Raw genomic sequence first — 24,321 nt, forward strand, 5'->3', positions numbered from 1 at the left:
GGAAAGTCCCTGCGCATCTAAACACTCAGACTTGAGCAAAGTCACGCGGCCAACAGCCCGAGTTCCCCAGCAACCGCCAGGCCGGGCTTGCTGCGTCTTCTCCATCACTGGCACGGTTGCCATGGGAACGCGAGCGCTAAATTACTTTGCGTGTTTGGAAGCTGAAGACCTCAGCTTTGACGCATGTAGCCCAGAAATCGATTGACCTCCAATTAGGTTTTTGTTGTTTTCTTGAGGCATCTTTCTGTTTGTGTCTTGCCTATGCCTCTTGAGGACTGTGTTGGAGGGAGATCTGAGCATTTAGCTTAATTTTTGTAAAAAATTATTTCCACCTTGACTTATTCCAAAAAGGGTTTAAGGTGGCTTATAAGATACATCCTATAGTTGGAGAGAACCTAAATTAGATGTAAGGGAGGAAGATGAGGCAGAGAGAAAACAAGGGTAACTTGTGAAGAAGTTGTGATAGAAAGTGAATTTCAGGAAGTCCCCTCTTGATAAATGTGGGTCCCAAATTTGACTTTAACCTTTCATGGCAGATAACAAAAAGGGAGGTATGATCAGTTATAAGATTCATAGATAAAAGCAAATCAACTGCTTAACAGAAACGCAAACGTTCCAAACCTTGAGACCAAAAATCTACTTTTTTACTGGAGATTCTAAAAAAGATGTCACCTTTTTAGTCCTATCACCTAGCATATTACTTGAACAGATGAAAGCATATTCTAACCTTGGTAGGTGGTTTCTTTTATCAAAAGCTTTCCACTTTTGTTATTGTTGTTGTTAAATAAGTAAATTGCTTTTTTGTAATGACAAAATAGAAAAAAATAGTGTAAATAACCATGGAATACTATGCAGCCTTTAAAATTTTTTACAGAATTGTTACCACCTAGATTTGGCCACCATTAACCCTTTTTTTAAAAGCGGACATTTTCCCATGTAAATCAGTACCTCCTTTCTGCAGGACAGTTGGGCAATATGTTTCAAAAGGCCTAAAAATGTATACATCCTTTGATGTGGCAATTCTACTCTTAGAAATGCATACTAAGGGAATAATCAAACGAGTGCTAGAGATGCATGTACAAAGATGTGCATCAAAACATTGGTTATGATGTAAAGAGAAAGGGAGAAAATTCTATGTTCCCTACAGTGGGTGACTGGTTATGTAAACTATGGAGCATCCATATAGTGGGGCATTATGCAGCTGTTGAAAACAAAGATGGAAGTGTCTATTTACCAACAGGCCTCCTAAACTATATCAAGCCTCACCAATACACTCTCTCAGCACCCTGCACCCTTTATTCATTGCAGTTGTTATTGCTTCATAATATATGTATTTGTGTGCTTATTTAACGTCTGCGCACACACACACACACACACACACACACACTCACACACAGACTGGCATGTCCATGAAGATGGAAGCTAAGCCTGTTTTACTCCTTATTGGTATCCCAAGTACCTTGGTATGTAATAGATAATAAATATTATATTTGTTGACTAATGGACTGGCTGAAGAAATGAATGAAAAATCAAGGCCACCAGGCATTCAATTCTTCAATTTCCCTCCCATCCATCCCAGACTTCCCTCAATCTCCAGCTGAGCCATCAGTGCTGCCTACAAATACTTTTACTTTTGTCTGGTCTCTATGGCAGCTGCTTTACGCCTTCCCTGGCTCTTGAGGCCGGACTACCTACCATCTCCTACTTTTAGACGATGATATCATTTCTTACTTCCCAGAGAAATTGGGAGCCAGCAAGTGTGGAGTCCTTCAGTGCCCTTCCCTACCAGGGCCTGATTCTGTGAACTTCAGACACCAGGAGGCCATTGGGAACCCAGGCTAGAGCACGTTGGGTAGATTGCTAGAAGGCAAAGCCAGACATCCCTGCCCACTTCTCTCTGTGAACCTCTCTCTCTAGGAATCCCCTTTCTTTCTGCCATCAAGCCTCTTGAAAAGGTACTTTATTTTCTGCCTCCCATTCATTCTGTCCTTGTTTGCATTCAAGGGCACAGTTAAGTATACTGTTGTGCACACCATTATCTATCCATGCAAGGTCCTTAAATTTTTTTATCTTATTTTTCCTTTCATCTCTAATCTCCACTCCCAGTTCCTCTTTAATGGTTTGATACATGCTGTTGGAAATGTCTTTGAAAATTACATAGTGTTTTCTGTGTTTATGTGCTTTTAATTTACATAAATAGTATTGATCCATAGATCATATTCTGTTTCTTTTTTCCCTCAACCCTCTGTTTTGAGGCCTTTCGGTGCTGCTATGTGCACATCTCATTGATCACTTCTGTCTGACTTGGCACTCATCCACCACATTTTACTTCTCCCTTCCTCTGAGACTGTACATCTTGGTTCTGCCAACTCTCCATGACCACAAATAATGCTGCAATGAACCTTCCTCGACTTGCTCCCAGGGACCTGGGCAAGAATTTCTCTAAACCAGACATTTTCAGAGTACAATTCACAGACCCCTCAGAGTTTCTGAGACTCTTTCGGAGGATGCTCAAGGTCAGAGCTGTTTCTAAGATAACACTACGACACTATTTGCCTTTTTCCTGAGGTTGACTTTTGCACCATTTGCAAAACTGTTGCCACCTTAGTGTGAATCAAGGCAGTGGCACCAGCCTGTACTAGCAGTCATTGTATTTTGTATTTTTCACCACTACATACTCAGAAAAAGGGGGAAAAAGCCACCAATCTTACTGAAAAGTAGCTTAGATAAAGCAGTAAAAAATGGCAATTTTTATTAAATCTCAAGCCTGGAGTTGACGTCTTTTTAATATCCTGTGTGATGAAACAGGAAGAACACAGAAAGCACTTCTGCTGCATGCTGAGTGAGATGGTTGTCTAGAGAAGAGCACTGTGCAATTGTTTGAGGTGTGAGCTCAACAGGCCTCCTTTTTCCTGGAACGTCATTTTCACTTGAAAGAACAATTGACAGGTAAACTATGGTTAGTCAGACTTGAGTATTTGGTGGACATTTTTCTCAAAGATGAACAAAATGAGCCTGTTGCTTCAAGGAAAACAGCTCACAGTATTTGTTACCAAAGATAAAACTTGAACTTTCAAGTGAAAAACAGAATTTTAGAAAACTTGTTTCTGGCACCAGGGGCTTGACAGCTTCCCAGTTCTTTTTTTTTAAATTGTTATTAATTTTTTTTGAGATGGAGTCTCACTCTGTCACCAGGCTGGAGTGCAGTGATGCAATCTCGGCTCACTGCAACCTCCGCCTTCCCGATTCAAGCGATTCTCCTGCCTCAGCGTCCCGAGTAGCTGGGATTACAGGCACGCGCCACCACGCCCAGTTAATTTTTGTATTTTTCTTAGAGATGGGGTTTCCCCTTGTTGGCCAGGATGGTCTCGATCTATTGACCTCATGATCCACCCATCTCGGCATCCCAAAGTGCTGGGATTATAGGCGTGAGCCACCATGCCCGGCCAGCTTCCCAGTTCTTAAAGGCTTTCTCTGCCTGCCCCTTAATTCTTTATGATCTGTTAGGATTCTCCAGTTCCTTGTCCAGAAAATCCTCATTGTAAAGGACACCAGGATTGCTACCTGACCTGGCTTGCTAAGGCCCTATGCATGAGAGTGGACACTGTCTTTGTCCATCACATTGCAGGAGTGATTTGGTCTGCATGTCAGGGAGCTGCACAAATGTTGGACTACTGCACAGGAAGGCTGCCATTGCAGAGCAAGGCAGAGACACAGAGTTGTGACACAAAGTTTCAACATCAGTGCTCCCTGTTCTTCCCATTCTCCCCACTCAGACTGGACCATCTCACCTGCTTTTTGGCTTCATATACTTCCAAGACCTTGTGACTGCTCCATTTGTATTTATTTCCAGCTCTGAGCTCTGGATCACATATCTTTACCACCCTCTAGACACACAAACTGTGTCCCAGGCAAGCTCTCTCCTCTTCATCCCTGCACCTGCTGGTTTTCCAGGGTTCTCTAACTTAAGGAATGGCACCACCCATTCTATCTCCATATCACCACCGTGGTCTGTTCTCCCTGTCTGGCCCCACCACTCCACCCTGAGGCAAGCCCTCATTATGTCTCATCTGGGCCCCTTCCAGAGCCTCCTAACTGGTGTCCCGGCCCCTCTCCAATCAGCCTTCCACATTGCAGCCACCCTACTGATCTTCAGGTCACTCCCTTGCCCAAAGCTTCTGTGGCTCACTATCACCTTCAAGATAAAATCCGCACCCATTCTCATGACATTTAAGGCCTCCGTGGTCTAGTTCCAACTACCTCATCTTCTACCTGGCTATACCAGATCACTTATTTTTCTTCCCAAATACGAGAAACCCTCATACCTTTATGCTGTTGCTCAAAACGTCCTCTTTGCCTAGAATGTCCTCTCTCCAAACCTCATTTTACTGGCAAATGTTGCTTCATTCTTTTCGAGTTCGGCATCACCTTTTCTTGATGCCCTTCCCTTCCTCTGAGGGAAGGAATTCAGTTCTGGGTGCTGGCAACTGGCAATGAATGGATGGCTGGGGAGTGAAAGGGGATTGCATCAAATTATGGCTGGGGTGGTTGAGGTTGCAGAATTTGAGCTGATCCCTAAAAGGAATAATCTTAATGATAACTAACATTTACTGAGCACTTGCTATGCACCAGACCTTGCTCTATGCACTTTCTATGCATTCTCTTTCATTCTCATTCTCTAGCAACCCCAAGCTCACTGTATCCTCACTTTAGAGACGAAAAAACTGAGGGCCAGGGTTCTATCAGCGGTTGTGAAGCTTTACTGAGGGGCGGCTTGGTGATCTGCAGCAGAACACTTTCTTACCATAAATAGCAGAGTAGGGATAGCATCTAGAATCACTTGCAATTATGTCTGTCTTTCACACAAAGGGGAAAAAAGTGCATTTGACCTCAGAAGCATGAGGCCATGTGGTGAAGCACAAAGACTAGTCTTTGAAGTCCATCTAGCTGTGTGACCTTGAGCCAATTTCCTGATCTCTCTGAGCTTCAGTTTCCTAAAGTGCAAATTGAGGATAGTAATAGCTCCATCGCAGGTTTGTGGTGCAGATGAGCTATGAGGAATGCCAAAGAATCCAGCGTGGTGTTAGGTACATAGAGGGGCTCTGTCAACATCAATTCATTTTTCTCCCTCCCCAGTGCCTAAGGAAAGTAGTGTAGTATGGTGAAACTCACACTACCTCAGAAGTCAAAGGAGTTGTGGTTTGACTCTGGCACTAGTAAGGCTGTGCAACCCTCAGCAAGTTACTTGCCCTCTCTGGGCTTTGGTTTCTTCCTATACTTGTAACATAAAGAAGTTTTGTTTTACAGCAGTTGGGTGTTTCCATTTTCTGTCATTGAATTGGGAAAATGATCAGGTCATGCCAACCTGGGATGCTGTGTGTTGTGGAAGTTAGGCACATCTGACAACGGGAAATACTGTGCCTTTGGACCCCTGGTTACCTAGAAGGGAGCTCAGGACTCCTCATCGACAAACATAAAACCAGCTCCCTGCCCCCTGCCCAACCTCCAGGAGATGCCCCCACAGGCTTGTGTGAGCCCAAGGCAGGCCTCAAGCTGATTCAAGGGCCCAGCTGCCCGTTGCCATGGCAACATTCCAGCTCGCTTTGCATAGTGACAGGGATGCTAGGCTTTGCTAACAAAGTGCTCTGTAAAGGACTTCATGTCTTTGGCAGGGACAATTCCGCCTTCTTTTTCACATGAATAACTCTGGGGGCTGTGAGGAGGGATTTGGCAAGTCACTTCCCCTGTCTTGGCCTGCGCCCTTGGGTTTTCCTTGAAGGCACAAGTTGGCAGCTTTTTATTTTTCTATTTCCAAATATACCATCACTACCCTTCTCCTGACCACTCCCCACTCCAAAGGAAAGAATGGTTTTTCCCTTGCTTAGAGCTCTGGTGAACTCGGTGTGTTTATGAAAATGGGAGGAATGGACTGTTCGAATCACTCACATACCCTTGGCTGATTGCTGGATCAAATTGTCCTCAATCCCTTTTTCTTTTTTCGGAATGCCCAATGTTTTTCAGGATTGAAACAGGAAGACCCTATATTGTCCTGGTGAATTACTCCCTGGAGCAGGAAACATATTTGGAATCCTGAGTAGGCTGGGAAGGAAGCCAGGCAGACCTGGGTGAATCCTGCTTTCATCACTTACAAGCTGTGTGATCTTTGGCAAGTTACTTAACTTCCCCTAATCTCAGTTTTCTCATACGTGCAATGGGGATGGTAATACAGCCTTCATGGGTATGATGGTGAAATTGTTATGAGGTTTAAATATATCTTATGCTTGCCTGCTTCTCTCTGTTTCCGTCACCCTGATCCTGGCCCATCATCTTTTGCCTGGACTACTACGATAGCCTCTTGCCCATTTCTACTGGAACTTCCCTCCAGCCCTTTGTTTACGTAGCAGACATGGTGGTCTTTTAAACATTTAAATCATATCCTGTCGCTCCCTTGCTTAAAATGCTCTAATGGTTTCCCATTGCACTTCAAATAACATCCACCTCTTACCCCCTACCTCTTCCACCCTAGACATGCTGGCTTCCTTTCCATTTCTCAAAGACATCGAGGTCCCTCTCACTTCGTGGCCTCATGGCCTTGGCACTTTCTGTTCCCTCTGCCAGCTCCTTCTCAGGCTCAGTTCTTAGCTCGGAGAGACCTTCTCTTACCACTCATCCGAACTAGCTCCCCATGCCTGCCCCATCCCTTGCCATCACATCACCATGCTGATTTCCTTCATGGCACTTCTCAGGAACTAGTCCTACCTTGGTTATTCGTGTACTTGGTTATTGTCTGTCTCCTCTGCCTGGATTGTAAACTCTTTACATCTGCCTCATTAACCTCTATCACCCGCTGCCCAGCACAGGGCCTATATAATAGACTCAGTAAAATCTATTGAATGAATGAATGAGGTAGGTAGAGCATTGAGAACAAAGCCTGAAAGATAATAGAGTGCAATACATGTTTATTACTTTCTTTTTGTCTTCTTCCATCATCTGGTTGTAAGGCAGAGGGTGGTGTGCTAGACCTGTGGCCTCCAAAGTGGATATATCATCTATTAGGGTGCAAGGAGAAAATACTAGAATTTCTATTAACAGTCATCTTTATCATATCCTAATTTCCATGTTTGTTTATGTTTTAAATTTTATAAAACTGATTAGCACAGTAGTACATATATATGGTTTATACATAAATATGTATATATGGGAGTATAGGCTCAAAAATACTTGGAGACCACAGCTGGTGGGAAGCAAACTGGCAGACTGTTGGCAGAATGTGAACTACAGATAGGTTGGGTTGAGTCAGCAGAGAGGTTTCCCAGATTGGAGGTTGAGTGCCTTGGGAACAGGGTTGGGGGTGGCCAGCATGCATGCTCCAGGTCTCCACCACACCCTGTGGCTTACCCTAGCCTACTTCATTCATGGCCCTGTCCTTCCTGACCATTACAGGTGTGTGCATTTCCAACCCCAGAGAGGGTTTCCTTTGCAAGTCTCTAGAGAACCTTCTATTCTGGAAATTGGTGCTGGTCGATCCCAAGGGGGAGGTATGTGGGGAAGACTGAGGCCTAGGAGCCCCCTGTGGGCAGCAGCTGGGGCTTCTCATTCTTGTGTCCTCTGTAACCAGAATAGTACCTGGAACAGAGTGGGTGCTTGGATCATTCGAGAACCTGCTTGTTGACTAATATCAGTGCATAGGACAACCCCCTCTGAGTGTCTGAGCTGAGAGGACCCTCAGAAGGTAATTAGGTTCATATGTTTCACTGTCCAGATGGAAACTAAATGGGGCTCAAAACGGCCAGGGCCTGCCCAAGGTCATAGAGCCTCCCGCCAGCACTCTTTCCCTTGTGTCTGAGTCTCTGCTTAGCCTCTGGGGTGTATGCTTATTCACGATCCAGGCCTTGGCTGATTCCACCCCCTTGGCCTTGGCCTACTACTCTTAACACCAGCCCTCAGAAGGCATTCTGGCTTCTTACTGGGATAGGGGCCAAAAAAGAAAAACATTTCCCAAATCATAATTCCACAGCCTCCTGCCTCCCCCAAACCCACTTTCTATGTAACTAATCCCCGTGTTCCTTGGCTATTAATGACATCACTGCCTTTCTGGTCACTTTGGCCCAAAATACAAAGTGTTCTACCTCCCTTGAGTAGGGGCTACTATGTGTCAGGCACTTTCTAAAAAATAAACTTTGTACGGGCAATTAACATACAAAAAAACCACACACATTGATGAATGATCACAAATTATACACACCTATGTACACACTTCCAAGGCCAAGAAGTTGACCATGCCCAGGACTACAGAAGTAACCCCTCAAAGCAGTTTTTAACCATCACTGCAGATCTTTTGTCCAGCAGCCTTGAGGAAGGTATGAGTAATTCAATCCAATTCACAGATACCAAATTATTTTTCTTTAAACCAACTCATTCCATTCTGCCTCGAATAGTCAAGAAATTACTTTTCATGCACTCGATTTTCCCCTATAATTTTTATTAGAATCTAGTATACATTAGAATAAATATGTGACTGTTAAATTTAAAAGATCATCCATGTATTTCTAAAATTCCCCATCATACTATCACCTCACATACCACTAGCACAATGTGTACTGCATTTGGGGGAATACTGTACCGTAGGAATTAACTCAAGGAGAAGACTATTTACATTTGGGAAGATCAGAAAAGGCTCAAGATGGACCTGAGATCTGTAGAGAGGATATGGCTGTGCAGAGGTGAAGTCGATTCTGGCTGTCAGGCTCAGAGAAAGCTTCATGGGGGAGGAGACATTTGGGCTGGGTCTTGAGAAATAAGTCTAACTTTTCACAAGCAGAGATGGAAGTGGAAGGAAAAGCATTCTAGGCAGAAGGAATAGAACCTAGAGAACACTTCATCAGGGCTAGAAGAGAAGTTTATGTTTCAGGCTTGAGGGACTGTGCCTGATGTGCAGTTGGAAAGTGTCTCCGGGCCCAGGGTTGAGTGAGTTTGCTCTCTTGGGGCACACAACACACAAGCACTATGAGGGGTAGCCGCTGGCAGGCTACAGCCCACTGGAGTCAGAGTCAGAGTGTGTATTAGAATTCACTTTTCCTTATGGAACTTGCACCTGGAAATTCCCCACACCAGATTAGAGCATGTGCAGGTTATGGCAGATGGGATCAGCAGAATGAAAAGGAGACAGGCTTGGAGTCAGCCTAACTTGGGTTCAAGTCCCAACCCTGCCACTTACTAGCTCCATTTTTTTATCTAATGTCTGTCTCCGCATCTTCAGCTTAGGTCCTAATAATCCGCACCTGACAGGGTGGTTGTGAGGAGTAAGAGCATGACTAAAGTGACAGGGGTAGTTCTTGTCCCAGCTCTTGGGTTCCAGGGGGCAGTCCAGAGATAGTACCACCTGCCGCACTTCCCTGTCCACCCACTTTGACATCCCTGAGTACAGAGGGGTACAGCCAGTGAGGTGGTAATGATGAACCTTAAGCTGTTTCACTTTGGGGACATGGGCCCCTGAGTTGCTTCTTTCGGGCCTCAGACTTCTCTGTCTCCTCCCCTGGTGTGCCTAAGGCACCAAGTAGGGTGGGGGACCAGCCAAATGGTGAGGCCTGGCCCTCCCTCTCTCTTTGATAGAACTGGGTGCTCCTGGCTGGGCTTAGCTTGAAACACAGGCGAAAAAGAAAGAAGCCATTCTTCCCCAAACTCCACGTGAAGACACCACAGGGAGTTCAGCCCCCCTCCTAAAGCCACCATGCCTCCCTCCCTGAGCACAGTGCTCAGTGAAAAGGCTAGCCAGCCTTTCCAGACCCTCTCCACAAGCAGTGATCTTACAGCAGTGAACCCATCAGAACAGCGCCTCCAGCACCCTACCCAACCTGGATGTGCACCCTGATGAGTAGAAAGGGATGAGAAAAATTTGAGAAGACTCTTGGGTTGGTGGGGGAACAAGGACCAAGCATGTGGAGCTTTCAGATGGATCGTCAAGGAACAAAGGAGGGCTGGGAGGAAGGAGAGGAAGGAAGGTCTGCATGAGCAGGGTAGCTTGGCCCGTGCCCACGAATGGGCAGACACTAACTGAGCCATCCTCTGTGCAAGGCCCTCCACAAGGCACAGCTTCAAACACCCAAACTTTGGCCCATCCCGCAAAGAATTCATAAGTTGCTGGGGCAGAGAAGGTTCATGAATACATGGAAGATTTGGAACAATTCCAGGACATCTATGTTTAAGGACAAATGAGAGGCTCAGCCAGCCAGAACTGAAGGTATTGAGAGGAATTATCCCTGCAGACTGCTAGTAGGGATGTGTGTAAAGAGGGCTTTCAACGGGTGATGGGATTTGGGCTGAAGCTTAAGGAGCAGCCTGTAGGGTTTGGGAACAGCAGGTAGAGGCGGTGAGAGGGGATGGGAAGCACTGTTTAGCAAGCACCTACTATGGGCCTGGTGTCGTTTAGCTCATTTCAGCATTATCTCATGAAAGGCTTACAGCAGCTTACAAGTTAGATGTTTTCATTCCCCCATTATACATGGAAAATGGAGGCTGGGGAGGTTAAGTAAGTTGTACAAGGTTACACAGGTAGAAATGGCAGCATGAGGATTTGAATCTAAGCTTCTCTGACCACAAAGCTTTTCCCTGGTGGCTTTACCATGAAATGATAAGCCACAATGACAAGATAAAGAAGAGAATGAGTAGCCCAGATTGAATGGGCAGAGGGGTCTGTTTCAGGGAATCAGGAGAGAGGAGGCAAAGAGGTCAGATGAAGCCGGTTCTGAGTATAGGCTGGAGAGTGTGGACTTGACACTTTAGACAACAGATCATTGGAAGGTTCCAAGCAATGGAGTGATGTGGTTTGATTTACGTTTGTAAAAGCTCACTCTGGCTGCTGTGTCATGAACAGATTTTAGGATGCAGAGGTGGAATTAGGGAGCCCACTGAAGAAGATATTCATTGAAGGGGTCTGGGGAAGGATGATGGTGACTGGGACCAGGGTGAGGGAAGTGGAGATGATGCCATGAAGTGCTCCAATTTGAGACAGTTCTAAGGAGCAATTTACAGGACTCAGTGAATGGGTAGGGGAGGGAGAGGAAAGCATAAAGATGTCTAAAAGCATTCCTCATCCAATTTAGATTATTAAAAAAGGATATGGTGGAGAAAGCACTGAATGTGGAGATAGACAGGGGTCCAAAACCTGGCTGCACCATGTACTAGTTGGGTTCATTTAGTCCAGAGGGAGTATGTGACTCCCAGCAGATCCTTAAGCATCTAATGGGCCATGGGGACACTGGTGCTTGGGTGAGAAAAGCTCCAGGGGCCACAGTGGGGCTTACAGAGAGGAGGAGGTGAGGACATGGGACACGAGATATAGGCTTCCCAAATGAGAAGCTCAGATGAGAAGAGGAGAAGAATGGTGAGGCAGAAAGGACAAGGGAGAAAGGAGGGGTTCCGCGTCTGCTCTTCTCTTTTGTTGTTTTTCCTCCAATGGGAACATCTTGAGCATGGGTGTAGGCCCAGTGGAAGAAGCCAATATGGACCTTGGCTAAGCTGCCTCCCCTGTCTTAGCCTGTTTAAGTATCTGTGGAGTGGATTAAACTAGTATTATCTACCTGACAGGGCTGGTGTGAGAACAATATGCAATGATGATTAAAAAACTGCTTTGAGGCTGGATGTGGTAGCTCACAGGTGTAATCCCAGTACTTTGGGAAGCCGAAGTGGGAGGATCACTTAAGCCCAGGAGTTCAAGACCAGCCTGGGCAACATAGTGAGACCCCCATCTCTACAAAAAATAAATAAACAAATAAGGAAAATTAGCTGGGAGTGCTGGGGCGCTCCTGTAGTCCCAGCTACTCAGGAGGCTGAGTTGGGAGGATCACTTGAGCCCAGGAGGTTGAGGCTTCAGTGAGCCATGATCGTGCCACTGCACTCCAGCCTGGGTGACAGAGCAAGACCCTGTCTCAAAAAAACAGACAAACAAACCGCTTCAAGAAGGGCTTCTGTAGCCCTGGTCATGTTCAACTTCTTGACCTAAGTAGGGGTACACAAGTGTGTCCAGGTTGTGATCATTCACTCATTCCTCCTCCCCACCACCCCCAATGCCTTTACTCCCCAAACTCTTCCAAAACATACCTGTTCCTATTCAAGCTTCCTCATGTGGTTCCTGGAAGTATAATCCAAGGTCCCAAGTGCACAACCCAAGCAAATTCAATTCTATTTTCACTTTCAGGATGTCCCATGCATTCTAGAATCATCTCAAGTTGTCATGGTCCTGTCTTTTCTAGCCTCTCTGAGCTTAAAGTCCATGTTTACAACCTTGAAGCTACCAAGACTCATACCTAGGACCCATCACAAATGGATAAGAGGTCAGGAACCAAACATTCTCCAAGCTTCAGTTATTCACTTATCACCTTGAAGATTTTTGCTGTGTTCAATCTTCATGATTTTTATCATATTCATAAATGTATTTTCCCAAGATGCTTCACTTCTGGCCCTTCATGCTTGCTCTGGGACCTCTATTTCCCAAGCCCTCTTTTCTGGCCTCAGATCGATCCCCTTGGAAGCCTCACATTCCACAGTGAGCTGCAAAGCCCAAGCATGGGTCACACTATCCTGTGATTCCTCTCTATAATTATCTGTTGCCCCCACTAGGCTGAGACAGCCTGAAGTCAGTAGCTTGAGAGATGTTTGTGGAATTGTTGAAGAAAACTGAAGAGACCCTTGAAAGCTGGGGACTCAACAGGAGAGGTTCCTAGCAGGGGTAATATTCCAAATAGTTAACAGTGTGTCCTTCCCCTTTCTGTTTCTGGCCAGCTGTTCTTCATCTTTCACGACCCAGTCCAAGCATCACCTCCCCTGGGAAGGTATCTCCAGACCTTCCAGACTGAAGAAGCTTCTCTTTGATAGTCTCACAACATTATTGATCCTTCTCTGTATTGTCATGGCCTGTGGACATGTCATTCACACCCTCCTAGGCAATGACTGGCACCTCTATGTCCCCAACCCTCACACAGAGCCTGGCCAGAGCAGATCCCTGGGAACTGCTGAAAGAATGACTGAATGACTGGGCAGGTGAGTGGGCAGATGGATGCAGGGATCCCACTTTAGATCGCTTGCCCCAAAGTCAGAAAGCTCTGCTTTCTGGATGGCACAGTGCCCCACGTCTTCCAGGCTGAAGCTCTAGCCAGACCCACACCCACAGTGCTTCGTGGCCATGACTATTACAGACAGGCCCCCTGTCCCAGTGAGCAGAAATCTGATGACATCAGCATTGAGCAGTACCACCACTTGCCTGAGTGAAGGCACTTGAGGCTGTCTAGCTCTGGCAGAGTTGGTTCCAGGAGCCACAGCCCTTCCTCACAGCCAGGCTGCTGGGGCTGGAATGGGCTGCCGAGCTAGCACCACCTGCCCGGTGTCGCTTATCCCACAGGGCTGCAGCACTCACAGTGAGCGGCTGCGTAAGTGTGTCCGTGTGTGTGCGTGTGTGTGTGTGTGAGAGAGAGAGAGAGAGAGCACATGTATTTGCTGTGGGACTCATGGAAGGAGCCCTCTCATTGGCTGCCAAGGGTCCCAGTTCCAGTCTGCGAATCTCTGGGCTGCCAGCTCTGCCCTCCCCTGGGAAGGCAAAGCAGGAGAGGGAGGGGAGAGCGGAGTGAGGCTTCAGGTGTGTCTGACAAGGAAGCAGGTACACCTGGTGGCCACACTGGGCATTCTTGTGGCATCTGGCTGTGCTAGCTCCAAGTCTGCAGCCTGACAGCTTTGTGCTCTGCCCAAATTTTCCCAGATTTCTGTTGGGACTGGAGCCCAGAGCTCATTGGCAGCTGTCACTTACAGAACTGGATCCATCCCCCAGTGGAGCAGGGAGCTGTGTCACTTAGAATTCCTGGGTAGCACATTCCTTCACTAGTCCCTGTCACACTCCTGGATTAGGCTCTGTTATTGGCCCTGCGCTCCTGCAAGCTTCTGCAGACAGAGTGAGCGAGTGAGCGAGTGAGTGAGCCAGCGAGCGGCAGCAGGAATGACAGCACTGAGAGCAGAGACAGCCAGGGACGGTGAGGGTGGGCGAGTCGGGTCCCGGGGGGTGCCTGTGCTGGCCGTTTCTGCAGAGGCAGATGAAGTGGGGGCCACTTTCAGGGCTTGCTAGGGTTTCTCTTGGAACCTGGGCTGCTCGACCTGAGTGGAGCACTGAGCAAGGGGGAGGGGGAAAGGGAGGGGGAGAGAGAGGGAGGAAGAGAGAGAGAGAGAGACTGAGAGAGACTGAGAGAAGCTCCTAGCAGGCTCTAGTCCAAGTGAGAGGCTCAGATCTGTACAATTCTGTGCCAGGGGCACAAGTGGGATTTGGAAGAGCCATGTATGTGAGAAGCAAAGCTGAGGTGATGTAAGCACCTGGGGAGGAGCACAGGCAGAGGAGGAGGAGGAGGAGTAGGAGGAGGAGGAGGAGAAAGAGGAGGAGGAGGAGGTGGCAGCGGCCGCCGCGGTGGCTGCCAGTCCAGAGCAGAATGATGGGCAACTCTCACCACAAGCAACCGAGGAGTAAGAGCCAAAGCAGGATGCATTCAGCAACAGGTACTCTTTTCCCTTCCCTCCTTTTCCGGGGCTCCTACAGCCAGGGCCTCCCAGCTGCTGCCATGCGGGGCCCCTGACCCTTGGCGTGACTTGCAGGGGCTGGCAGGGGGCAGGGAGAGAACCTGAGGGAAATGAGGGTGAACTTCCAGCTCCCCTGCTCCTGTGACAGACTGAATTGTATAAGTCAGAGCACCCTGAGCTGGGAGGGGCCAGCCCCTTCGCCGGCAACCCTGTGTAGCCTCTGGAGGGTGGCTGGAGTGTCAGAGAAGTGAGCAGCGTGCCAATGACTGAAGTTCATGGCTAGGACTGTGCTTTCTCCCTGGATCCAGTAGGCAGAATCTTGGAACCATGCATGGCTTATCCTTTACTAGCCGAGCCTCCTTTGTTATTCAAACCTTCGTCTCCCCCCACCCCAGCCCCCATACCCGCCCTGAACATGTACACCTACACCTCTCCTGGCTCTACCTCATATGCTGCATGCATGGAATGATCCAGACAAATCTGTTTCTTGCTGTGTAATGCCCTGCCCCCCACCTCCCTGCCCCAGCCCTGACAGAGCTCTCCTCATGCATGGGCGAGAAGAGCATTTGCCAGCCTTGAGTTTGTTGTTCCCCTACCCCTGGGTGTGCTCTGCTTTGCCCCTTCCTTGCCCCTCTCCAGATATGGACTCAAGGGTGCTGGCATAGTTCTCCCCAACAACTCCTTCCTGGATGCTGACACTGTGGAAATCAAGGTCTGCAGACAACTTTTCCTAGCTCACCTTCCCAGGCGGTGCAAGAACAATTTGGAAGCAACTTCTCTTCATCCATTCACCCACTTCCACCAACTCTTACCCTCCTATCTACCCCTTGGCCACTTGAAAGTACCTTCCACTGCTGCCTGGGGTTAGGCTTCATGCAGTAGGGTCACAAGTACTTTCTCTCTGTGCCCTCCTCCCTCTGTCTTGGTGGAGTTCTCTCTTCTCCTTTGTCAGCACCCACCACCCCCACCACCACCACCACACACACACACACCCTTCACATCACACAGAGTCCAGGAGGAGCCTGCAGTTCCCTCTGTGCCTGTTTGGGAAGCTCTCATTCACCACTCAGGCCTGTGGGAAGGAAGGAAAAGTTTTTGCCAAGTTTGACTCACGTTTACCATAAGAAAGCAATAAATGGATTGTTGTCTTGCCAAAAGTGTGCCATGCTCAGGCCCAGAGGGTTGCCTCTGCCTCTTTCTGGGGACTCAGCTGGCTATGCAGTTGAGGGTAGTTGTCCAAGGCCAGCCAGTCCCAGGGGCAGCCCTACAGTGGGATTCTTACAGGGTGTGGTGGGGAGAGAAGCTACAAGAAAGCAACTTGGGATATGCTAGCAGGCAGGGTAACTGTTTCTGGAGCCCGCCTGTCAGAGCAGGGCTTTGTTTGGCCTCCTATATGGGCTGAATTTGGGTCTCTGTGGTGGACTGAGCCAAAGAATAAAAATTCTGAGCATTGAAGTTTCTTTGGAATCTTTCAGGGACATACTCTTCCAAGGCCACCATTAGGTGAATGGCCCAAACACCACCTCAGAGTCTCCTGCTTCTCTGCCTTGGAGCTGAAGGCTCAGGACCTGCTGGTATTACATGGAGATGCTCTGTGCAGCCCAGTACAGAAGCTTGAAGATAACTTTTTACATAATTGCTGATGTGACAACTTGGGACAGTTACTGGCTATTGTTTCATTTCTTAGAAGTTGCTTTGTATCTTCAATGCCAGCTCCAATCCAGGGTCATCCTAGACGTAGTAGCTATGGGAACAGCCTCTGGCAGCATGAGGAGGTGGCCTCATAACTGCTTCTCCCTCCCTCTGCCTTCCACCTCCTGGTCCTCACCACACCTTCTCACTCACAATCCCTAGGTGATCCCAGAAGCCCCGATTGAGCACTCACTCCCACTGGGCTAAACTTGTGCCACTCTTTCTCTTCTTGCTTGCTTTTCTCTCTTCCATTTTCACTTAGTGACGCCACTGTCTTTCCAGTAACCCAAACTAGCATCCTGGTAGTCATCCTTCACTCCTCTCTCTCTCTCTCCCTCACCACACACTTTACAGTTTTCACTCATCCATCTATCTGCTCATTCATTCAAAAAGTATTCATTTTCGAGGCCTCCTCTGAGACATCTGAGCCCCTCTCTTATCCTACTGTCAGTGTCCAAATCCAGGCCTTTGGTCACTCTCGCTTATTCCAGAATTGGGCTGTCTGCTTCCACCTCTGACCTTCTCCTGGGCACGCCCAACACAGCCACCAGAATGAGCTGTCCCTGTGCTCCCTTGCTATGAACTCAAGTCTTACTAATTGGGGTACGAGAGATTACGATTGCTCCCCAAGTGTGGAGTGGATCTCAGATGGCCCAGGGGATCACTGTAGGTGTAACAGAGAAAACTCTTTTTGCCTTTCAAGTTCTGTATATATTTTAATGTGTATTCAAAAAATATATAACTAATACATCAAACCCATGATTTCTCATATTTTTCTAAATTAGGGTAAGGTTAAATGTTTTTAAAGCGAGTCTTTTTGAATAAAAAGATTAAGTAAATAGTAGCATAGTAAGCACATGGAAATGGCAAAAGTTGGGAAACTGAGATACCAATGCCTGAGGCTTGAGAAGCACCCATTTCTAGGATAAAGTATGTTTTCCTTAGCACAACTTAGAGATCTTTCATGATTGGGCCCCTCCTACTTCTCCAGCCTCACCAGCTATCATTTGTCACCTTGAACTTGATCCAGCCATATTGAATGAGTTGAAGGTCTCCAAATGCTCCCATTCAGCATTACCATGCTTTCACTAATGCACTTTTCTCTGCCTGGAACACCTCCTCCACCTGCTATCTTCTCCTGACAGTTTTCTCTTCAGCCTTCAGAATCCTGATCTTGTGTTTCCTCTTCTCTGAAACTGTGCCTGACTGACTGCCTTCCTTCATACAAATTAATTAATAAAGTTCATCACCCCCTCCTTGGTACTAAATTGATACCTTTTACATAATTTTATCATTGCTGGTATTATCATTTTTATACTTGTTATTGCATGTTTATCTCCCCCTAGTAAAATGTAAGCTTTTCTAGGGCAAGGGCTACAATTTATATACCAAAGGGTGGGAAAGAACCCTTGACCAAGACTCAGAAGACTTGGGTTCCGGTCTCTCTTACCCAGTAACCTGCAGGGTGATCTTAGGCAGGTCATCCACCTCTGCTACCTCTGTCCTTTGGCTATAAAAAGCTACAAATCCTCAGGGGGATCCTTAGCACATTCCCGGGGTAATTGAGAAGATGCGATGTGAGATAGCTAGGAAAGCTTTTGAAAGTTGAAATTGCTTTTCAAACGAAGAAGGGTGATTATGATTGCAGAGGGAGGAAACTTTTCCCAGAGGCTGGAGCCAGAAGTGAGCCCCACAGGTTTAGGAGACTGTGGAGGAGCAGCCAGGCTGAGCTGCAGCAGGGAAAGGATGAGCAAAACCAGCCGCACAGCCAGTAGGGGTGAGGGTGGGGGCAGGGGGGAGCGGGGCAGTCGCAGCACGTGGAAGCCCAACAGGACCTTAGAGCATAGGTTGCTTTAAGACTGGAAAGCCTTGTCTGCCAAGCTCATGAGTTGGGATTGAGTTCTCACCAACTCTCACAGCCCCTTTTGCCTATTGAGTGAGTGTAGCCCTGTCACCCTGTGAATCTGTATGTGGTGGGGAAGGGGATGCATGCTAGCGCCACCGTCACTATACAGCATACGCATAGCTGTGCATATATGGACCAGCTATTTGAACTAGCATCCCATAGAGAAGTGAAAGAGAGTTAATATCCATCATGCACCTATTATATGCCAGCACTTTTCATCCACAACTTTACTTAGCTCAGAGAAACCACCAGGCAGGGATTATTGATGCCATTTTACAGATAAGAAAACTGAGACTCTAAGGGAGAGCTGCCCCATGATCTGATAACAAGGAAGTTGTAGAGCCAGGATTTGAGCCCAAATCTGCCTAACTCTCAAGCCTGTGCCTATTGCACCATACCATGTGCTTCTCAGCATCTTTGCATCTGTGACAGGCATTAGTAACCCTGGAGACTGGATGTGGTGGAAGGAGGGGTCTGGGCTTGCTTGTGGTAGGGCTAGCAAATCTCTATGGCAACAAGGGCTGCAATGCCCAGCCTTGTAGAAGTCCCACCACATATCGTTTGATGGCATATTTGTATTATTGGAATAACTGAACTCATTGGGGACTCCATGCTGGGTCCAGAAGCTAGAGCCAGGGATTCCTGAGGTAATAAGAAAGTAGAGGATTCTTGAATTTAAGCCTAAACCAGGTTAGGCTGAGAGAGGCTTCAGATCCAGACAACTGGTATGCTGGTTTCCAACATCCCTCTCCCCGCAAGCAACCGAATCAGCACTGTAAATACGGTGGCCTGTGCTTCAGGATGAAAATGAGTCCGCCATTCTCTTCTCTGTACCTAAACAAAATGAGGAAATCATCTCATTACATTTGCAAGGCATTTTTATAGTTGACCTGGCTCTTTCATCTTCACAAGTTTATTGAATTCTCACATCCTCGATTTCAGTATGGTGGAAGCTAAAGTGGCAGAGACTTATAAGGGAGTCCATTGACCCCTATCCCCCTGGGACCTTCTTCCTAAAGACCTATTTTCTACTCAGACTTAATGAGTCCATTGGAAGGTATGGAAGAAGTTAAAATTCTAGGCCACCAAACAAAATATTTCCTGGTGCCCTCCTCCCACGACTGAGAGATGTGTTGGAGGCAGAGGCACAGGCCCTGGGGATTGGGGCCAATCGTGATATGCCCACATTTTCTGGGCCAGAACATAGAAGGAAACAAAAAGTAGGTGTAAAAAGAAAGGTACAATGGCCACCCTAATGTCAAATACCAGGGGAATGGCAAAATAAATATGTTGCATCCAACTTCACTGAAATATGGTAGACCATGAAAGCTAATTATGAAGACTTGAGCAACATGACCAATGCTTATAATAAAGTGTAACATGCAAAAGGCAAAACACAAAACTGTTTCTATGCTGAGCTTCACAAACCCTGCAGAAAGTATGTCTGCACATGGCCAATAATTGGAAGAGAACTGTGGAAAAATCAAAACTTGATTTATTGTGGGTGGCAGGCTTGGTGGATTTTTCTTTCCCTTAGATTTCCATTAATGTTGTTATAATGTTGTTTGTGCAAAGAATAATAAAAACCATTAACACATACAACAATTACACTGGGAAATCGTTCTGTCAAGCTGAGAGACCAAATCATATCATTTCCCTGAGCCAGCAAACACACTCGGAAGACATAAAGACAAAATTAGGTACCTTTTTGGAGAGAGGCAGCTACAAGGAATGGGGAGAGATCATGAAATTAGTGTGGGAAGCTGCACGTTTGAACTCAAGTTCAGATCCTTATGTTAGAGGAAGCTGTTTCACCCCTGTATCCTCAGTTTGTTCATCTGCAATGTAGGAATGTTGATAATAATAGCCTGAGGAGCAAATGATCTGGGACATTCTCAAAGACCTTGTGAAGTGTAAAATGCTGCATATTGTAAAACCTTATCATGGCATGTGTATGGATGCTTTGAAACAAGAGTGTTAGATACTGTTTTCCACTGTCACACCCAGTTGACAACAAAGCCAGCCTGGGCCTGTGCTGCTGGGTGGCTTCAGTTAGCAACCACCTTGTCTTCTCTCAGTGCTGGGTGCCATTGAAATCTGATTAAGCAAGCAAAGCTTTCTAGTTTTCGCCTTGGATGGGAAATCATCAAGAAAATGTTGTGGGTTTTTCTCTTCCTCTAAAATGCTTGAACTCTGAACATGGTGAAGACCTCCACAGCTCTTGGATTCTCAGCTAGACTTGGCCAGTTACAAGCTGTGTGTCTTCAGGCAAGTGACCTAAGCTCATCGAGCCTCCTTGGTCAGTTGGAATTAATAGTGCCTACCTCATGGGGTGGTTGTGAGGATGAAATCAGGTGCTGCATGTAAAGCATCTGCTATGTAGTAAGCAAGGAGCATGTGTGAGCTGCAAGGAGCGTGTGTGAGCTGCTATTGTTATTGCTCAAGATGATCAGGGTAAGAAGGGTCTCTAAAAATCACCTGAACCAGGGGTTCTCAACGAGGCGGTGAGAGGGATGTGGAGGGGGTCTTGGGGGAGCACAGTGTGTGTGTGTGTCTGTGTGTTGTGTGTGTGTATTTTTTTTTTTCTGAGACAGAGTTTCACTCTTGTCACCCAGGCTAGAGTGCGATGGCACGATCTCAGCCCACTGCAGCCTCTGCCTCCTGGGTTCAAGCGATTCTCCTGCCTTGGCCTCCCAAGTAGCTGAGATTACAGGCACACGCCACCACGCCCAGCTAATTTTGTATTTTTAGTAGAGATGGGGTTTCTCCATGTTGGTCAGGCTGGTCTCGAACTCCCGACCTCAGGTGATCTGCCTGCCTTGGCCTCCCAAAGTGCCGGGATTATAGATGTGAGCCACCGAGCCCAGCCGAACACAGTGTATATTATATATGGTCATGCATATTATTATTTTTGCATGGCAACATTGAAAAGTCTTCCACGAGAAAAGCAGATTTTTTTGTCTCCATTATGGTGAGACCCAGGTATTTTAGTAAAGGTGAGGTGTGTGCTTAGAAACCACTAATCTCCCACAAACCTTTCATTTTATGGATCCACAAAAGTAAGGTGACATTCCCAGGGTCATGCAGCTACAGAGATCAATAGGGGCAACAGTCCAGTTTCTTTCCCCACCACTGCCACCACCACTGCCCAAGAGTTGTCCTTATGACCTCTGGGATTTCCTCATTAACAGAATAGAGACACCCTAGGCCACATGGTCATGGCCGTACAGCCATTATCAAGCTGGGAGAAACCAGACAAGGCTCTGACATTGAAAAGAGGCAAAAATGATGCTTGAGACTACAAGGAAAGATGTCCTTGGTAGGAGACCCTGCACACTGATGTGTCAGCTCCTCATCACCCCTAGGCAGTACTTTCAAACAATCTGGGCTAACGTGGCCTCCTAAGTGCCATCTCCAGTCATGTGGAGTAAATTGTCTTTGATGAAACCTTCATTTCTCTCAATAGAAGATTTTCTATTTCAAAAGTCAGTTTCCTGTCAAAATCTCCCAGAGCACAGACAGAGGGGTGTGGGGGTCCCAGGAGCAGGGTGAGGCTCCTAATTGCTCCCCACCATTTGGGTGGAGTGTGTTCTCTGAGTTTTGTTTCTGGCATTAGGAGGGGTAGCACAGAGCCACCTCTATCAATTCCTTTTGTGGAATTCATAGGCCTGGTCAGGGTGGGGTGCAGGTGGGGTGCTCTTTGGGCCCTTTAAGCTTGTCTCAGAGATGTGCAATCCCCTCCCCCATGCCACACAGGAGATAAAAGGCATGCACTGCCCCTGTGGAATATTCTGACCCACCTAGCAGCCTGGGGCCCTGCTTCTGCTTCTGGGACCTGGCTTTGGGGGTTTCTAGCTTCCCTGGCTGAGCTCTTCACACTCCCCCCACCTCCCCACTGTTGAACACTGCCACTTCTGGCCTCTCCCCTGCCAGAATCTTGACTATCCCAACCCTGCACCATAACCGTCTTCCTGGCTGGCTTGGGGGATGGGAGCTGTCTGCCCAGGGTACAGAGCGAGGTTGGAAAGGTTGAGAGTCGTGATGCTCAGAGCCAGAGGTCACACTGCTGGTTCTGAGGATGAAGATGGCTCCCCACCGCCCTCATTAACAGGTCTCCAACCCCAGAAACATGAGGTCTGTGTCATGGAAACTTATATACACAGCTGTTTTCCCACCCAGGGACAATAGCTTACCATGACTCCAGCCCAAAGAATGCCCAAACCTGAGTTGGGGGAACAAAAGACAAATATGGACTGGGACTCTAATTTGTGGAGTCTTCCCATCTCAAATAACACGTGGCTCTGGCCATGTGCAATGTGCAATGGCAGCTCCTACCACAGCAACAGCAGCCACCTCCAGCGCAGGGGGATCCGGGGTGAGATGTGACTGTGAAACAGGATGACAAACTCAGGTATGTGTGAGGCAGGCCAGAGAGAATAGCCAGTGGGAGAGCCAAGCCCAGAGTAGGAGCAGCAGTGTTTTAGAAAGGTGGCCCTCCTGCGCCTTAGAGGGAAGGCCCAGGGTACCGCTCAGAAAGGCCATAGGAGGACTGCTAGGAAACACGGGCCAGCTCCAGCAGGGCTTCTGTGGAGCCAGGCAGTAGCTTGAGCAGTGTGCAGATATTTACTCACCGAGTCAACATAGCAACTTTATGGCACAGGTCCTTTTATTAGCTCCTAAAGGGCATATATAAATGAGAAACAGTAGACTACATAAGTGATCTATAGATTAGAAACTGAGGCTCAGAGAGGTTAAGTGACATGCCCAAGGGCACACAGGCTGTAAATGGTGAGGCTGGGATTTGAGCCCAGGCAGTAGGGCTCCCAAGTCTGTCTTCTTAGCCCCTATGCTAATCTGCCAATGTGAGGGGAGTAAGACAGTCAGGCTGTCCTTGCTTTTAGCCCACTAGCTGGGCTTTAAGACTGGACTTTCCTAAAAACTGGTGCAATGGTTCTCCACCTGGGGAGATTTGAAGCAGTATCAATGCCTAGGCTCCACCCCTCAGAAGTTCTGGTTTAATTGGTCCGAAGTGAAGTTCAGCCTTCAGAGAGTACAGAGGGTAAGGTGGAACTGCAGTTTTCACAGAAGCTCCTCAACTTAAAAACACACAGCATCTCTCCCATCCTGACAAACATCTGACTCCCTTCTCTAGTTCTGCCTCTCCCTCCAGCTACGGCCCTCTTTCCTCTCTAACCACAGCCAGACTTCCTGAGAGGTGTCTCCCCTCCCCTCCCATTTCCCTCCTTAACCTGCTGCAGTCTGGCCTCCGTGAAGCCATCCTTGCCAAGGTCACCCTCTGAGTGGTGCTAAAGGGAACAGTGCTTACGCCTCGGACTACTTAAATTCTTGAATGCATCTAACCATTCCTTGCTCCTGGAAACTAACCCTCTTCCCAGCTCAGGGACACAATGCATTCTCCTTGTCTGGGGATTTCACCTCAGTCTTTTTATATGGCTTCTGTACCATGCTGTACAAATACATTCTGAAGGTAGGGTCTCCAGAGACCCATGCACGAGCCCTGGCCCTGCCCTCAAAGAGTTGAAAGTCTTTTCAACGCAGGTGGCTCTGGCCATGTGCGAAGGTAGACCTCCATCTTGAGCCTTCCTTCAAGCTGTTTCCTTATCTTTCTGTGTCCCTGGCAAAGATAGAAAAGAGAGTAAATCTCATGCTGAGTCTCTTTCCACCCTGTGAGCAAGAGCCAGTAATGCCTCTCTTCCGATTAGAAGACAGTTACTGGAACGAGGGCTCAATCCATCGCCCATGCTCATTTTGCCAATGTAGTCATTTAGTAATGAAGAACAAAGAAGTCCCTTTGTAAGGAGCTTCTCCCACATGCGACTTGTTTCCTGGGTCCTTGTCCTTCCAAACAAAGAGAAACAAATTGGAACAAGATATGTTTTCAGTGTTTGAAAGCCAGTGATTCTCTTGTGCTTTGTGCACCAGGAAATAGGCTTTGCTGGAATCTGCAGTCTATTGGCGGAAGTGTAGGTAGGTGAAGAGGTAGGGAAGATCGGCAGGGTTCTCCTGATGCCACGAAGAGCAAGCTGGATGACCCCAAGTCTCATCTTTTAGCTGTTGGGCCTTGGGAAAGCCCCTTTCCCTTTCTGAGCCTCAGTTTCCTCCTGGATTAAATGGAACTAGTTGTCTTTAGCTCCTCTGTGGTGAGGATG

The 24,321-nt window shown here is 47.4% G+C and overlaps 1 protein-coding gene across 6 annotated transcripts in view; it reads left to right on the forward strand.

Moving 5' to 3' along the window:
• The window catches only part of NHSL2 (NHS like 2), a 242,904-nt gene that overhangs the window by 144,843 nt on the left and 73,740 nt on the right, over positions 1-24,321 (forward strand). For 4 of the 6 annotated variants that reach the window (XM_055376171.1, XM_055376173.1, XM_055376172.1 and 1 more), the window contains exon 1: positions 13,647-14,532. The exons of the other annotated variants lie outside the window; for them this stretch is intronic. In XM_055376171.1, coding sequence (XP_055232146.1) covers positions 14,466-14,532 — 67 coding nt within the window. In that variant the 5' untranslated portion in view covers positions 13,647-14,465. Of the gene's footprint in view, positions 1-13,646; positions 14,533-24,321 lie in introns of those variants that run through there. 6 annotated transcript variants of the gene reach the window in all.

The sequence above is a fragment of the Gorilla gorilla genome, chromosome X (assembly GCF_029281585.2).
Source record: "Gorilla gorilla gorilla isolate KB3781 chromosome X, NHGRI_mGorGor1-v2.1_pri, whole genome shotgun sequence".
Lineage (NCBI taxonomy): Eukaryota > Metazoa > Chordata > Mammalia > Primates > Hominidae > Gorilla > Gorilla gorilla.